Below are 18,596 nucleotides of genomic sequence, written 5' to 3'. Positions count from 1 at the left end.
CAGCTGGAGGGCCGAAGAAGCGCTATAAGGATCAAATGAAGAATGCTTTAAGGAAGTGCAAGATCAGACCTGAGGATCTGGAGGATGTTGCTGCTGACCGTACCACGTGGCGACAGCTGTGTAGGGACAGGGTTCGTATTCTGGAGATGGAAAGAACAACTAGAAGACAGCAGAAGAGAGCCAGGAGAAATGCAGCTATGTTTGCCACCACCACTACATATACATGCCCCACCTGCAATAGAGCTTGTGGGTCCAGGATAGGACTGTACAGTCATCAAAGATCTCACCGTTAAAGGAGTGGACGTCATCATCGGATTTCGATGGACAACCGAAGAGAGAAGAAAAAGACATTCATCCAGTATGTTACAAAATTTAGTACAACAAAGAAGGGAAAGAAGCTGTTCCTAAAAAGGGGTGTGTGTGTGCGCGTGCGTGCGTGCACGCGTGCGCAGGCTCCTGTACCTCCCCCGATCACAGTAATAAGAGGGCATGTCCTGGGTGATGGGGGTCCTTAATGATGGATGCCGCTTTTTGACAATGTCCTCAATGCTGCAGAGACTACTGCTAAAATCTTGGTCAAGATGCAGGTTTTAACAAGGAACCAAAAAGAAGATAGCTTGCTACTAGCAATGAATTGTAGAACTTGGGACCCAGAAGTGTGAAGTCGCAATCATCAGTAATGATCAAAAGGAATATATGGGATGCCTAAGCAGTAGGATCACAACTTAAGGTTTAGGGCAGAGGGAGGATACTTCGATTGGGGTGGATAAGTTCATTGTTGAACAGATGGACAACTGGGAAAAAAAAAAGTCAATTCCATTTCTTTTCTGTCTATGAATAGAGGTTCAGGGCAAAATTGTCTAATTTTGACAAAATGTTGGGCAGATTTATTTATTTATTATTGAAGATACTGCATGGAAGAGGCCTTTTTGGCCCTTTGAGCTATGGGGAGGGAGGGAACGTGGACTCAGACCATGAGAGGCCTGCGCTGGGCATTTTCATGCCTTACAAGGCGCCGAGTGGAAGTCTATGGGGGCGCCAGTCCTCGCACAGACACTAGAGCAATGTGTGGTTAAGTGCCTTGCTCAAGGACACAGACACACTGCCACAGCTGAGGCTTGAACTAGCGACCTTCAGATCACTATACGATCGCCTTAACCAAGCTATGGTGCCCAGCAACCCGCTGATTTAACCTTAGCCTAATCATAGGTGAATTTCGGTACATCTTTGGACTGTGTGATGAAACCCTTGTGCACATGGGAAGAGGCATACAAGCTTGCTTACAGCAGCATCAGTTTTGAACTTGGAACTCCAGAATGCCCCGAGCTGTAATGCTGTCACAGGAACATGCCCTGATGCCCATTTACAGGGCTGCTAGGAAGTTTGTGAACCCTGTAGAATTTTCTCTATTTCTGCATAAATATAACCTAAATATGATTAGATCTTCAACTAAATCCTAAAACTAGATAAAGAGAGCCCAATTAAATAAATAACACAAAAATGTACTTGTTAATTTATTGAAGAAAATGTTTATTGGGGTATATTTATGCAGAAGTAAAATTCAGCAGGGTTCACAAACTTTCTAGCACCAGTATATAAGCAATTTCTTGAAGTATTTGGCTAGGTTCCTCCTTTTTTATTATAGCTGAATAATTACATAGTCAACCTGTGCTGCTTTTGCATACCCATTGCTTCTGTCTGTCTGTATAGAATGGAAATTGCAAAGTAGTTTACCTTCTGTATCTTTCTTTACATTAGTTTGGCAGTGTATTGAAAGTGATGTTCATTCTGTGAACTATGCAGGTATAACCATCCAGAGAAATTACTGGAAACCAGAAGAGGGCGGTGTGGAGAGTGGGCCAACTGCTTCACACTTTGCTGTAGAGCCCTGGGATTTGAAGCAAGATTTGTCTGGTGTACAACAGGTAATAACTTCTGTTACTGTTGGATTCTGATGTTTTTAATCCAAGGTTCTTTTGGTAGTTGGGATATAGGGGAAAGGAATAAGCGTTTGTTGGTTATGGCTGATGGTCGAAGAGCAGAGTCAACTATGTGGTACAAAGCTGTGGCATATAGTTAGAAAGTGGGGGTGGGGTAAACAATCTGTTTTGTTGGATTAGAATGTAGGATAGTTATTTTTTCTTGTATTTTCCTTGTAATTTAATTTACCTATGCTTGCTTATAATTTTTATGTAATCACATATGCATGTAATAGTTCAGTAATTTTTTTTAGTAATTGTATAGCTGATTCTGTATTTTCTAGAAGTTTCTCAGTTTTTCTGTAGCAGTTATCTTCCACTTGAATCTGGCTGTTTAATAGGATAATTGTTATCACTAGAATGTCATCTCTAATCTCAGTATGACAGGGCCACAACTTATTTTTGTTTGTCCATGCAGCATTTAATGAAACATCTGTAATCAGCAAGTATCCTGCCCCATTCTTGACTTCCAAAAAACCTCTGGATCAATCTCGCCAGATCAACAGTTCGTTCCCCAAAAGCAGGATATTGGTGGAGTAGTTGATTGTGAAATATAATTATTTTCCTTGTTCTGCAGCAGAACACATTAAAATTAATTTCCCACTTTGCCATTGTGAATGTCACCTCGAAGATAGCTAATTCGAATAGAAAAACCACTGAGCTGTTATACCACCTCTTGTATAACTGATGAATGGCAAACCACTAACAGCATTTAACTTGAAAAGTTAATTCAACTACTTGGTTGGTTATTACTTAAGAGCTCGTTCTACTGACCTTTCAGGCTACTTACTTGTACTTGCTGACATCAGATACCTCCCGTATCTAATAAAGTGGTCACTGAGTGTACGTTCATGGTCTTCTGTTGCTGTAGTCCATTCACTTCAAGGTTCAAGTTGGGCATTCAGAGTTGCTCTTATAACACATGGTTATTTGAGTTACTGTTGCCTTCCTGTCAGCTTGAACCTGCCTGGCCATTCTCCCCTGATCTCTCATTAGCAAGGCATTTTTGCCCACAAAGCTGCTGCTGACTGGGTGCCTTTCCTTTTTCACACTATTCTCTGTAAATTCTAGAGACTGCTGTGTGGAAAATCTTAGGTGATCAGCAGTTTCTGAGATACTCATCTAGCACCAACAATCATTCCACAGTCAAAGTCACTTAGATCATGTTTCTTCCCTATTTGATCTGAACAACAACTGTACCTCTTGACCATGTCTGCTTGTTTTAATGCCACATGATTAGCTGATTAAATATTTGCATTAATGAGTAAGTGTACCCAATAAAGTGGCCACTGAGTGTATATACTGAAGGAATTCTGATCCTAATAAACGATTGCTTAGTAGTTACTGGGTTTAAATTATAAATTATAATTCAGGTTGATGTACAGTTAACTCAATCAAATAAGATCAGGTTGTTTGTATTCAGGATCAGCTTTCAGGACTTAAGCCCAGGTATTTTTACAAAGTTCATTTAGCTGTTGCTAGCGTAATCGGAAGACCAGCTTTCATTAAGGGAACTGAACTTGGTTATCTTTTCAGATCATGTGTGGACAGAAGTTTATTCGGTCTCCCAGAAAAGGTGGTTGCACTGTGATCCCTGTGAAAATGTCTGTGACAAACCACTCCTCTATGAAATTGGATGGGGAAGGAAGTTGTCTTATATTTTTGCGTTTTCAAAGGATGAGGTAAAATTTGCAATTGTTTACATTCTGTTTGGTTAACAATCATGTAAAAGTTTCTACATCATGATTAAATGTAGATTCTAAAGAACAGTTAGCAGCCAGTGTAATAGTTAAAATAATTTTAATAATTTAATACCTTATTAAGATGTGTTGAAGTCTTAATTTCATTAAATTTTTGTTATAATTGTTATAGTTAATATTAAAGATTAGCTTTATTTGTGATATGTACAGTAAATACAATGAATTCCCTTAAATTGTAAGAATAATTTATTTAAATATAAATTGATTTGATTGTTTAATCATAATTAAATTGAATTATTAAAATAAGTACTTATTAAATATATTATGTAAAAATAAGGTTTTATAATATAAAATACCAAATGTACATTTGTTGCAAAGAATAGTTTGTTGTCTTAACCCTATTCTCTGAAGGTGTTTTTTTCTAAATTGGTCATTGATTAAGTTAAGTTGTCAAATTCACTTTCCAAGACTACAAGGAACTTGAAAAACTTTCAGTTGTCTAATATATTTCTCTGGTTGCGAGTGAAGCTGCCAAAGCTCTCTTTCTTTTCTACCTTTGGTTGACCTAGGAATTACTAATGGTCTTCCCAAGATGACAGAGTTCTTCGTATTGGTGAAGCTCTCTCACGGTGGTGTTAATGAACATTTCAAGACTCATGTTAAGTGACAATGGTGTGGGAATTGAAAAGAAGCTTGGAGCTAATGGTTTTCCAAAAATATTAATGCTTTTTTCTTTATGATGCCGATTTGAATAGAGTAAGGGTCAGTTAGTGTAGTTGCATTTGATGTTGGTGATCACTATAGTCAGAATACATTAGTGAAAAAATACAGTTCCAATTTAAAAGGCAGTGATCAGCAGAGGTGCTATATCATGCAAGTATCAGTAATGCTTCTAAATTTCAGGTGGGGGTTCTTTGCAGAGATTTGACACGATTTTAGCAGTCTGTGGGCTTCTTTGCCACTCCTACTGTTTGTATGACATGTGCAGCTAAGATTCTGGTAATGGTCATAGTCATACAGCATAGAAGAGACCCACCATGCCCGTGCCAATCTTTTTGTTCATCTGCATGAATTCCATTTTCCCACTTTAGGACTGTATCCTGCTCTGCCTTGCCTATGCAAGTGCATGTCTAAATGCCTTTTAAGTATGATGATTGTATCTAATACAGGTATCTCCATTCAGTTTTCTTTCATATAAATTCTTTACACCGTTAATCATAATATTTTCTTCAGCTGCTAATTGAGCAACATAGGAAATCTTAAATTTTGTTTTTTTTTTGTGTGTGTATTTAAATCCCTCTTTAGCCTTGCTGTTTCCCAACCCACCTCAATCTTGAAATGCTCAGAACTCCTGTGATACTGTCTCTCAATTACTTCACTACTTTTCTTCTAACTTTGGAGCTTCATCCATCCATGCTGTTTAAAATAGAATGGAAACTTCAGATCTCTTTACTGCTTAATACCCTAAATAAAACTAAAGTTTTTGATCAGCAGTTGTTGAATGAAATTTGTCATAATGTTCCACTTACCCTTTCAGGTGGTTGATGTTAGCTGGAGATATTCATGCAAGCACACAGAGGTTCTGACTCGCAGAACACAACTCAGTGAAGGATTGTTACGAGAAACCATTAATAAATTAAATTCTGAGGTAAAATATTATCTGTATGGGGTATAAGGGTGAAAATATATCTGTGCTAAATACAAGAGATTCTGCAGATGCTGGAAATCTGAAGCACACACACAAAATGCTGGAGATAGTCAGCAGGTCAGGCAGCCTCTATGGAAATGAATAAAGAGTTGGCATTTCAGGCTGAGACCCTTCATCAATGAGTCCTGAGGAAGGGTCTTGTCCTGAAACGGCAACTGCTTATTAATTTCAATGAAATGAAATGTCCATATCATTTCATATTTCCTTGCAACATGGATGGAGAGTGTAATGGCCTGGCACACAGTACAATCCCATTCACTCAATATTTTTTCCTCTAGCTTACACTCCTCACATTTTCAACAACAACTGCACAGAAACGACAACTTTTTTCCTACACGCTGATGGCACTTTATGTTAATATACCAAACTACATGTTTTGGGATGTGGAACAGTTAAACCGTAAGAAATAGGAGCAAAATTAGGCCATCTGCCTGTTGAGTCTGCTGCTGTTTCAATCACGGCTGATTTATTGTCCCTCTCAACCCCATTCTCCTACCTTCTCTCCATAATCTCTGACCTGCTTACTAATGAAGAATCTATTCATCTCTGCTTTAAATATACACAGTGACTTGGCCAGCCATATGGCAGTGAATTCCACAGATTCACCATTCTCTAACTAAAGAAATTGCTCCTCATCTCTGTTTTAAATGGATGGGCTTGTATTCTGAAGTTGTGACCTCTGGTCTTGGATTCTCCCGCTATTGAAAATATTGACGGGGGACTTCCGGTAGCGCTCATGAAGTGAAGTCGCATTCTTGACTCGCTCCATTACCTCTGAGTTTTTCTTCTTATGATCAGCTATATTTTAATTAACCATTAAGGCATCAACTTTTACAATACTTTGAAATAAATTGGGCTCTCCGATAATTGGATGCGTTTAAGGTCTGCTATGTCTAAGAATGGAAAAAACGGGAAGGATGGCAAACCTCCGGTTAGACCAAAAGGTACTGATTTCCCTCCGACTGAACCACCGGTGACTTTGAAAGCTATATCGGAGCTAATTCAAAGGGAAATTTCAACCTCTGTTACGGAGCTGATTCGTGCGGAAATTTCAACTAGTTTCCAGAAAGTTGCCGATTCAATCGAGAAGATACAGATATCTATTACGGAACATCGGTCAGCTATATCTGATCTTCAAAAATCCACGCAACAAAGTGAGCTCAAGATGGAGAAAATCGAAGAAACAATTAATGTAATGAAGAAGAAACTCGACTTTCTGACCTTTAAAAACTCTGACTTAGAATCTAGAATGCCACGGCAGAATCTTCGAATGATTGGGGTGCGTGAAGCTGTTGAATCTGATAACCCTATGAAGTATTTTTCTTAACTTTTAAAAGATGCATTTCCTACTGTATTTCCTGACCAACCACCGTTATTGGATCGTGTTCACAGAGTTCCATCATACTCGCCTAGGTCACATAAACCTAGACATGTCATTTTACGTTTTCATTACTTTCAAGACAAGGAGAAACTGTTTCGATTCGTTCGATCTAAAGGTTTCATTGAAAATATTGACAATATGCAATTTACCTGACTATCATAACATTGTCCTTTTACATGCCTTTTTAATCTCATAATTTGTACTCATAGATAGATATACTTTATTGATCTCAAGGGAAATTGGGTTTCGTTACAGCTGAACCAACCAAGAATAGAGCATAAATATAGCAATACAAAAACCACAAACAATCAAACAACAATATGCAAACTATGCCAGATGGAAAATAAGTCCAGAACCAGCCTATTGGCTCAGGGTGTCTGACCTTCCACGGGAGGAGCTGCAAAGTTCGATGGCCACAGGCAGGCACAACCTCCCGTGATGCCCAGTGTTGTATCTCGGTGGAATATGGCCGGAGTCCAACAGCAAAAAGTTCAATATCTGGTCTACAAACACGTTCCTCGATCGTAATATGACCAGGATTGCACCATCCGTTGTTAACCAGAACAGCAAGCCCCCAACTCCTTTACGCTTACCGCTCTCAGTGCACTTCCGGTCAGCCCGAATGGTCTGGAAGCCCTCCATCGAAAAGTTTTTGGTCAGGTATGTCATGCAGAAACTGTTCAGAGGCCTGTATATAACTCCCATCAGGGTCTTTTTGACCCTTGCAATTCCTGAACTATACCCACAAGTATTCTATTACCTTACAATCCTATGTCACCTCTATATTAGGATTTGGTTTCATTTTTTTTTAACTAACTGAAACACCCCACCTCCTCTGCCTACCTGCCTGTCCTTTTGATACAATGGCATTCTTAGATGTAAAGCTGCCAACTATGATCTCCTTTCAGTCACGACGCAGTGATACCCATGTCATAGCTGCCTATTCCTAACTGCAGTACAAGATCATTTACCTTAATCCATACACTGTTTGCATTCAAATATAACCCCTTCAGTCCTGTTTTCATCACACTTTTTGATTTTGTCCCATGTTACATTTCAACTCATCTGACTAACTGCAATTTTGCCCTATTATCTGCCTGTCCTTTTTCACAATCTCACTATGCACTCTATCTACTTGTATACCAATTGACCCATGCTCAGCCCTATCACTCTGGTTCCCATCTCCTTGCCAAATTAGTTTAAACCTTCCCCAACAGCTCTAGCAAACCTTGCAAGGATATTGGCCCCCCTCGGGTTCAGATGTAACCCATTCTTTTTGTACAGGACAGGCTACATCTTCCTCAGAAGATATTCCAATGTTCTAGAAATCTTAACCCTGCCCCCGCAACAGTTAATCAGCCACTCATCTGCCAAATCATCCTATTCTTACCCTCACTGACGCGTGGTACAGGCAGCTACCCTGGAGGTTCTGCTTTTCTGCCATCTTCCATAACTCCCTATATTCCCACTTCGGGACCTCCTCTGTCTTCCTACCTATGTTGTTAGGACCAATATGTACTACAACTTCCGGCTGCTTTGTGGCTCTGGACTCTGGAGCATGTGTAGATGGAGACTAAGATCTATGGACAGCTTAATTTGAGGAAGCTGTTTCACAGTCCCTCACCATTGATAGAGGAAATGACTTCAATGTATGTGTGGTGGCTGGGTCTGTTGTCAAGAAGAGGGCTAACGCTGCAACACTGGATGAACAGAATCACGTTTGCTGAGATTCTCTCCTGCTGTTTGAGAGAGGAGACCACCAATGTCAGCTTAATTGTTCACTGAGCCAAAACAAGTTTCAAACCTTGGGCATTTAATGATCTGTGATCTGGTCATAAGCAGTTGGAGGAGAAACATCATATTCCATTTTGGTATCCTCCAAACTGATATGGCCACTCTTCAGTTGGAGAAGTAACACCTCGTATTTCGTCTAGACAACCTGATGGTATAAACCTTGATTTCTCTAACTTTTGGTAATTTCTCTATCCTTCCCCCCCCCCTTTCTCCTTTTCCATTCCCCATTCTGGTTACCCTCTCACCCTTTCTCCTCCCCTGCTCATACTTCCCTTTGATTTTGCTCCTCATTCCATTTCTTCTATACTTTACTGTCTTCTCTAATCAGATCTCTTTTACAGCCCTTTTCCGCTTCCCCCATCCCTTAATTCCCTTTTCACTCACCCACCCAACCCCCTCACCTGGTCTCACCTATCACCTGCCAGCTTGTATACCTTCCCTTCTCCCCACCTCTTATCCTTGCTTCTTGTCCCCTTTTTTTCCAGTCCTGATGAAGGATATTAGCCCAAAATGTCAACTGTTTATTCTCTTCCATAGTTGTTGCCAGACCTGTTGAGTCCCTCCAGCATTTGGTGTGTGTGTTATTCAAGATTTCTAGTGTCTGTAGAATCTCTTGTGTTTAGATTTTGCTGTTGATGGGGAGGTGATCAGTTAACATTAGGTACTGTCACAAGTGGAAGCATTTAATCTTAATATAATGATTTTTATTTAAAGTAGATCTTGTAATTAAGGGCACAAATTAATTGAGTTGGATGACTTCATGGTACATGGACCTCTCTCTAAGTTGAAATGTGGTTTCACACTGTTTTATAATTGCAGAGAAAACACTTCCTTCCACAAGAGAGGAAACAGGAACTTTTGGAACGGTACATTGTTGAACTTGTTGAATTCATTTCACCAAAGACTCCTAAGCCAGGAGAACTTGGTGGAAGGACATCAGGTTCTGTCATGTGGAGAGTAGCTAGAGGAGAAACTGGACCCCAGGCTCAGGTAATCTCTATTATTTATTACTCTGTAGAAGATGGACAATAGGCACCATCATTTTCCAATTAAATTTGCCTTTTTGAACATTAACTTTTTTTTAGCTCATCAAGCTTTTATTGAAAGCTTTCCACTTAACAGTCCTTTGGTACATATTGAAATTTTAAATTTATACTGTACATTTATGCTATATAAAATTGCATGACAAGCCATGTTCTTTTGGCATTATTAGCTTGGAATTTCATAAAACACAGAACAGTACAGCATAGGAACAGGCCCTTCAGCATGCAATGTTGTGCCAAACCAATTAAATTAGTAATCAAATGGCCAACTAAACTAAACTCCTCTGCCTACACAATATTCATATCCTTCCATTTCAGTCATGTTCATGTGCCTATCTAAACATCTCTTGAAGTCCCAAATGTGCCTGGCTCTAGCACCACCCTTAGCGGCACATTCCGGGCACCCACCACTTTCTGTGTGGAAAATAAAAACTTGACCCTAACACCTTTTTTGAAATTGCTCCCTCTCACCTTGAATGCATAGAGTATTAGAAAGGTACAGTACAGAAATGGGCCTTTTGGCCCATCTAGTCCATGCAGAACCATTTAAACTGCCTATTTCCATTGTTCTGCACTAAGACCAAAGCCTTCCATACTCCTACCATCCATGTACCTATCCAAACTTCTCTTAAATGTTGAAATCAAGCTTGCATACACCACTTGTGCTGGCAGCTCGTTTCACACTTTCACACCCTCTGAGTGAAGTTTCCCCTCATGCTCCCCTTTAACTTTTCACCATTCACCCTTAACACATGACTTCTAGTTGTAGTCCCATTCAATCACAGTGGAAAAAGCCTGCTTGCATTTACCAGACATAACTTTGTATAGCTCTATGTTCCAAGGAATAATGTCCTAACCTTTTCAATCTTTCCTTGTAATCCAGGTCCTCCAGACTTGGCAATATCCTTGTAAATTTTCTCTGTACTCTTTCAATCTTATTTATGTCTTTCCTGTAGGTAGGTGACCAAAACTGGGCTTTGATTTATGAAGACCAATGTGCCAAAAGCTTTCTTTACAACTCTATCTAACTGTGACACCACTTCAATGGATTATGGACCTGTATATTACCAAATCCCTTTGTTGTACTGCACTCCTCAGTGCCCTGCCATTCCCTTTGTAAGACCTACATGCCCTCTGGCCTGCAGACCTACTCAACAGATCAGACAGCATCTATGGAAGGGAATAAACAGTTGACATTTTGGGCTGAGACTGACATTTAAACCCTGGGGGGAAAAGTACTGTCTATTCGATCACGACTCAGGAGCACTTTTTTCCTATATTGTGTGTGAAACATTAAATGAGATATGTAAATATTTGGAGCTTTGTTGATAGGTGAATGGAACTGTCTGGCACGCTTGGAGTATTGTGTGACTGTGGTACACCTGTTGAGAGATTGAATTTGTTGACATTTTTACTGATTTTGGTCATCTAGCTGAGCTCATTGAACTTTTACAGCACATATCCTGGCCATTTCACTCCCAAGTAGAGGTTTTGTTAGCCTCCTTTTTTCATTCAAGCTTCACAGTAGGCTTTGAGAGCTTCCACGTTCCCCATACATGGAGGTTTCCTACTTTGTGATGAGCTTAGGAAAGCTGCATTTGAAATTTGGCGTGCCTGCTCTCCTGTTTGCTCTGTTGTAGGTTGCAACAAGTCATCAGAATCAGAAGCACAAAAACAATCGGAGAAAGCATCCGGATCAAGTTATTATCACTGATTTGTTGTTTTGTATCAGCAGTACAGTGCAATGTGTAAAATATACTATAAATTATTAATATCTATATACAGATGAATGAGTGCAAAAGAGAGCAAAAATTCTAAGGTAGAGTTCATAGTTTAATTGTCTGTTCAGAAATCTGATGGTGGAGGGGAAGAAGCTGTTCCTAAAATGTTGAGTGTATGTCTTCAGGCTCCTGTACCTTTTCTTTGGTAGTAATGAGAAGAGGCCGTGAGAGCCCGTGTCCTGGATGGTGAGGGATGTCCTTAATGATGGATACCTCCTTTTTAGAGGAATCATCTTTTGAAGATGTCTAGGATACTGGGGAGGCTTGTGCCTATGATGGTGCTGGCTGAGCTTACAAACCTCGGCAGCTTTTTCCAATCCCGTACTGTGGTCCCTCATTACCAGATGGTGATGCAGCCAATTAGAATGCTCTCCACAGTAAATCTGTAGAAATTTGCAAGGGTCTTTAGTAACAAACCGGATCTCAAATTTGTAATGAACTATAGCTGCTGGTGTGTCTTCATAATTGTATCAGTATGTTGAGGCTAGGATAGATCCTCAAGATAGGAACCAGGAACTTGAAACTGCTCACCCTGTCCACTGCTGATCCCTCGATGAAAACTGGTGTGAATTCACCCAATTTCCCCTTCCTGAAGTCCATAATCAATTACTTTCTTTGGTATTACTGATGGTGAATGCACAATTGTTGCAACACCACTCAACCAGCTGATCTGTCTCACTCCCGGAGGCTTCCTCATCACCATTTGAGATTCTGCCAACAATTGGTGAATTTATAGATGGTGTTTGAGCTGTGCCTAGCCACGTAGTGTTGGGTGTAGAGAGAGTCTTGTTGCTGATCTATTATCCCAGGACACTTTAGCCAGTGTTGTGCTTATACAATTGTAATTGATTTTTATTTAAGTTTTAGGTCATGAATTTCAGACCCAAGTCTTAACTCAGACTGATTTTAAAACTCAGCCATGTTATGATCACTTCTTCCGAGGGAGACCTTTATAATAACATCATTTACTAATTTTATATTGTTACATAATGGCAGATGGTAAATAGACTGCTTAGTTTCTTGACATATTCCTTTGAGAAACCATGCCAAATGCTCTATAATAATTAATCCTCAACTTGATTTGTCCTATCTAAATAATGACGATATTGATCCATGATTATTAAAATGCCTTTTCAACAAACACCCTTTATTTTTTGATTTTTTTACCCAAGGCAATTTTTCAGCTTTGATGAAGTTAGCTTCCTGTAAAACACCTTGATGTCCCCTGGGCTCTGGACTGGGGAAAAACAGTCAGCAAGGTTCCATTTTGTCTGGGCTCTAGTGAATTTTCACCTGAGGATTTCTAGTAATAACACACAAATGATTAGCAGGACAGTCAACATTTTGGGTCTGAAGAAGGGCCTTGACCTGAAATGTCACCTAACCGTTCCCCTCCGAAATGTTGACTGTTTATTCCCCTCCGCAGATGCTGCCTGACCTGCTCAGCTTCTCCAACAATTTGGGGATTGCTCCAGATTTCCAGCATCTGCCGTCTGTCTTGTGGCTGGCTCACAGGAATGGCACTATCTTTGCCTACACCCTCCATGATTTCTTATCCAGTGCTCTTCTTGGAAAAACTGGAGTTGTAGTGGCAGATACTTTGAATTTCCTCACCCTTAAGCAAGAAATAGCAGAGCAGACTCTATGAGCCAAATGGCCCAATTTTGCTCCTATGCCTTATACTCTATGGTAATTTCACAACTGTTCCTACTAATTTATTGAGTGCAATAATTTAAATACACAGGAGTAAGTTAGGTCAAGGTGAGATTATTTTTCTTCTTTCTACCCTGTAATTTTATGTTTCCTAATAACGTAATTAGTGATGTTGTCATAGGATTTTAACTTTACACTTTGTATTATCTTTGTGTATAGAACGATGGATTTAGTTTCACAGCAACTGACAAAGAAAAAGCAGCAAAGTTATTTCATCTCAAATATAATGCAGCTGAAGATCACTATGTCCGAGTCTCCAACAATAATGAAGTCATTAAAGGCTGGGAAAAAGGTGTATGGAAAATGGATTCTGTGTTTCGAAAGGTTGAACAAGATTGGAAAATGGTATGGCTTTGCACACTGCTTCCATAAACCTTGACTTAGAAAGCCTTTTAGCTTCTCAGTAGGAATTCTCAAAAATTATGATGAAAACTGTTGGGATAAGTAGGGTATTGTTTTTTTTCATTGAACTGGGATTAACCCAGTAGTGCAATTGCTTGATAAATCAGAATCAGGTTTAACACCACTGACGTGTATCGTGAAATTTGTTGTTTGTGACAGCAGTACAGTGCAAACATAATTAAAAACTATAAATTACAGTAGTAAAATATATATTTTTATTGTAATTTATAGTTAATCTATATATTTAAATAGGTAGTGCTAAAGAGAGCAAAGAAAGAAAAGGATAGTCAGATATTGTACATGGGTTCATTATCCATTCAGAAATATGGTGGAGGGAAGAGGCTATTCCTAAAACATAGTGTCTTTCTTGTGTGTACTTCCTCCTTACTGAGGTAGCATCAATAAATTGGATAGCTGAACAGTAAAATCCATAAGGGTTGTATGTTTGACTGTGGAGACTTCTGATAAAAGATTACCCAAAGCAGTGTCTTCAAATCAATCTGTTAATATGGTCAAGGGACATTTCATTACCGAAAGACAGGTTTACAGATTCAGTGAGTGATTATGCAGGAAAGATTAGGTATTTCTAGTCTTGGTGTGGGTTCTGGAGAAAGTGGTGATCTCAGCATCTAGGTTACATGCCTTTAGGTTGATGGAGGGAATTGGAAATCCAGTCAGCATTGTTTTTATTTGGCCAGGGGCCGTTAAGGAAATATCACAAACATAGGTAGGAAGGGATTGAACAAGGGGGGGGAAATAAAACAGGGGGGATAAAATTTTTATTTTATTTATTTTGTTTTATTTAGAGATACAGGGCAGAATAGGCTCTACAGGTCCTTTGAGCTGCCTCGCCAGCAACAAACCTATTCATGTTTAGAGGACATAACTGCCTAAGCCAGATTTTATTATCCTCCCCTAAATAAATAAAATGGGGAGAAAATGCCGCAGCAACCTCCAACAACTCCAATTTAATCCTACCATTATCATTGGGACAATTTACGGTGACCAGTTAACCTACTTGGTATGTCTTTGGACTGTGGGAAGAAACCAGAACCCCCTGGGGAAAAGCCTGTATGTCTTCCAAGGGGAGGATGTACAGAGACGCCTTTTAAAGAAGACTTCAACAAAGTGCAGTAGCAAAGTACTAAATAAAATTGAGGCTTGTGGAGTTAGAGATAGATTTGTTTCTTTATATGTATGTGAAAACATTTATATGTTGTCATGCTGCAAATACTTATTTATAACCTGAATAACACATACAAAATGCTGGAGGAACTCAGCAGGTCACACAGCATCTATGGAAAGGAGTAAACGGTCGACATTTTAGACCAAGAACCTTCATGAGAACGGAATAACCTGATATATGCAGTTTGGAGCTTGTCCGCATTGGATACTGTTGGGGGGGATGACTTACCTGGGACAAGCTGCAGTAGCCGGATCTCTGGCACTGAGTCTGGCTCTGCAGTGCAGAAGGGAGGGGGGAAAAGAGGAGAGCGGTAGTGATAGGGGACTCGATAGTTAGAGGTGCAGATAGGAGGTTCTGTGGTCGTGACAGAGAATCCAGGATGGTTTGTTGCCTCCCGGGTGCCAGAGTCAGGAATGTCTCTGATCGATTGCATGACATTCTGAAGTGGGAGGGTGACTAGCCAGATGTCGTGGTGCACATCGGTACCAATGACATAGCAAGGAAGAGTGAGGAGGTCCTGGACAGTGAGTATAGAGAGCTTGGTAGGAAGTTGAAAAGCAGGACCTCGAGGGTGGTAATCTCAGGATTGCTACCTGTGCTACGTGCCAGTGAGGGTAGGAATAAGATGCTCTGGAGGATGAACAAGTGGTTGAGGAACTGGTGTAGGGGGCAGGGTTTCAGATTTCAGGATAATTGGGAGCTCTTCTGGGGCAGGTGGGACCTGTACAAGAGAGACGGGTTACACTTGAACTACAGGAGGACCAATGTCCTTTCAGGGAGGTTTGTTAGTGCTATTGGGGAGGCTTTAAACTAGATTTGCAGGGGGATGGGAACCAGAGTGCCAGAGCTGACAGTGTGGCTAGGGTGAAAATAAATGTTGTTAAAAGTTCAAGCAAATCTGCTAATAGAAAGGTTGTGAGTGGTGGTAAGAATCTTCTGAGGTGTATATATTTCTATGCTAGGAGTATTGCGGGGAAGGCGGATGAATTGAGGGCGTGGATTGACACGTGGAATTATGACGTTATAGCAATTAGTGAAACTTGGCTACAGGAGGGGCAGGACTGGCAGCTTAATATTCCAGGGTTCCGATGTTTCAGATGTGATCGAGGCAGAGGAGTGGGGGAGTAGCATTGCTTGTTAGGGAAAATATTACAGCAGTGCTCAGGCAGGACAGATTAGAGGGCTTGTCTACTGAGTCCTTATGGGTGGAGCTGAGAAACAGGAAAGGTGTGGCCACGTTAGTGGGATTGTATTACAGACCACCCAATAGTCAACGAGAATTGGAAGAGCAAATCTGCAGGGAAATAGCAAGCAACTGCAGGAAACATAAAGTTGTGGTGGTAGGGGATTTTAATTTTCCATATATTGATTGGGACTCCCATACTGTTAGGGGTCTAGATGGTTTAGAGTTTGTAAAATGTGTTCAGGAAAGTTTTCTAAATCAATATATAGAGGGACCAACTAGAGGGGATGCAATATTGGATCGCCTGTTAGGAAACGAGTTAGGACAAGTGACGGAAGTCTGTGTAGGGGAGCACTTGGTTCCAGTGATCATAACACCATTAGTTTCAACTTGATCATGGACAAGAATAGATCTGGTCCTAGGGTTGAGGTTCTTAACTGGAAGAAGGCCAAATTTGAAGAAATGAGAAAGGATCTAAAAAGCGTGGATTGGGACAGGTTGTTCTCTGGCAAGGATGTGATCGGTAGGTGGGAAGCCTTCAAAGGAGAAATTTTAAGAGTGGAGAATTTGTATGTTCCTGTCAGGATTAAAGGCAAAATGAATAGGAATAAGGAACCTTGGTTCTCAAGGGATTTTGCAACTCTGATAAAGAAGAAGAGGGAATTGTATGACATGTATAGGAAGCAGGGAGTAAATAAGGTGCTTGAGGAGTATAAGAAGTGCAAGAAAATACTTAAGAAAGAAATCAGGAGGGCAAAAAGAAGACATGAGATTGCTTTGGCAGTCAAAGTGAAGGATAATCCAAAAAGCTCTTACAGGTATATTAAGAGCAAAATTGGTCCTCTTGAAGATCAGAGTGGTCGCCTATGTGCGGAACCAAAGGAAATGGGGGAGATCTTAAATAGGTTTTTTGCGTCTGTGTTTACTAAGGAAACTGGCATGAAGTCTATGGAATTAGGGGAAACAAGTAGTGAGACCATGGAAACTGTACAGATCGAAAAGGAGGAGGTCCTTGCTGTCTTGAGGAAAATTAAAGTGGATAAATCCCCGGGACCTGACAGGGTGTTCCCTCGGACCTTGAAGGAGACTGGTGTTGAAATTGCAGGGGCCCTGGCAGAAATATTTAAAATGTCGCTGTCTACAGGTGAGGTGCCGGAGGATTGGAGAGTGGCTCATGTTGTTCCGTTGTTTAAAAAAGGATCGAAAAGTAATCCGGGAAATTATAGGCCGGTAAGTTTAACGTCAGTAGTAGGTAAGTTATTGGAGGGAGTACTAAGAGACAGAATCTACAAGCATTTGGATAGACAGGGACTTAGTAGAGAGAGTCAACATGGCTTTGTGCGTGGCAGGTCATGTTTGACCAATCTATTGGAGTTTTTTGAGGAGGTTACCAGGAAAGTGGATGAAGGGAAGGCAGTGGATATTGTCTACACGGACTTCAGTAAGGCCTTTGACAAGGTCCCGCATGGGAGGTTAGTTAGGAAAATTCAGTCGCTAGGTATACATGGAGAGGTGGTAAATTTGATCAGACATTGGCTCAATGGAAGAAGCCAAAGGGTGGTAGTAGAGAATTGCTTCTCCGAGTGGAGGCCTGTGACTAGTGGTGTGCCACAGGGATCAGTGCTGGGTCCATTGTTATTTGTCAGCTATATCAATGATCTGGATGATAATGTGGTAAATTGGATCAGCAAATTTGCTGATGATACAAAGATTGGAGGTGTAGTAGACAGTGAGGAAGGTCTTCAGAGCCTGCAGAGTGAACTTGGACCAGCTGGAAAAATGGGCTGAAAAATGGCAGATGGAGTTTAATGCAGACAAGTGTGAGGTATTGCACGTTGGAAGGACAAACCAAGGTAGAACATACAGGATTAATGGTAAGGCACTGAGGAGTGCAGTGGAACAGAGGGATCTGGGAATACAGATACAAAATTCCCTAAAAGTGGCGTCACAGGTAGATAGGGTCGTAAAGAGAGCTTTTGGTACATTGGCCTTTATTAATCGAAATATTGAGTATAAGAGCTGGAATGTTATGATGAGGTTGTATAAGGCATTAGTGAGGCTGAATCTGGAGTATTGTGTTCAGTTTTGGTCACCAAATTACAGGAAGGATATTAATAAGGTTGAAAGAGTGCAGAGAAAGTTTACAAGGATGTTGCCGGGACTTGAGAAACTCAGTTACGGAGAAAGGTTGAATAGGTTAGGACTTTATTCCCTGGAGCGTAGAAGAATGAGGGGAGATTTGATAGAGGTATATAAAATTATGATGGGTATAGATAGAGCGAATGCAAGCAGGCTTTTTCCACTGAGGCAAGGGGAGAAAAAACCAGAGGACATGGGTTAAGGGTGAGGGGGGGAAAGTTCAAAGGGAACATTAGGGGGGGCTTCTTCACACAGAGTGTAGTGGGAGTATGGAATGAGCTGCCAGACAAAGTGGTAAATGCGGGTTCTTTTTTAACATTTAAGGATAAATTGGACAGATACCTGGATGGGAGGTGTATGGAGGGATATGGTCCGTGTGCAGGTCAGTGGGACTGGGCAGAAAATGGTTCGGCACAGCCAAGAAGGGCCAAAAGGCCTGTTTTTGTCGTTCTATGGTTCAGAATAATCAGCTTAGTCTATTTCTTCAGTTAAAAGCTATTTGATTATGCATGTAAATACATAGTAACATGAGATTTCATTGTCAGATTGTCATCTGACCATACATGTATGTATCCCAACGAAACAAC

At 40.5% G+C, this 18,596-nt stretch overlaps 1 protein-coding gene across 3 annotated transcripts in view; it reads left to right on the top strand.

The window, feature by feature from the left end:
* ngly1 (N-glycanase 1) overlaps positions 1–18,596 on the top strand; it is a 40,385-nt gene that overhangs the window by 19,926 nt on the left and 1,863 nt on the right. For all 3 annotated transcript variants that reach the window (XM_063069469.1, XM_063069471.1, XM_063069470.1), the window contains 5 exons: positions 1,804–1,925; positions 3,516–3,661; positions 5,217–5,327; positions 9,382–9,552; positions 13,259–13,444. In XM_063069469.1, the coding sequence (XP_062925539.1) occupies positions 1,804–1,925; positions 3,516–3,661; positions 5,217–5,327; positions 9,382–9,552; positions 13,259–13,444 (736 nt within the window). The remainder of the gene's footprint in view (positions 1–1,803; positions 1,926–3,515; positions 3,662–5,216; positions 5,328–9,381; positions 9,553–13,258; positions 13,445–18,596) is intronic.

This window comes from Mobula hypostoma, chromosome 17, assembly GCF_963921235.1.
Source record: "Mobula hypostoma chromosome 17, sMobHyp1.1, whole genome shotgun sequence".
Lineage (NCBI taxonomy): Eukaryota > Metazoa > Chordata > Chondrichthyes > Myliobatiformes > Myliobatidae > Mobula > Mobula hypostoma.
Note: the sequence above shows the minus strand (reverse complement) of the source record. Positions and strands in the feature narration are given on the sequence as shown.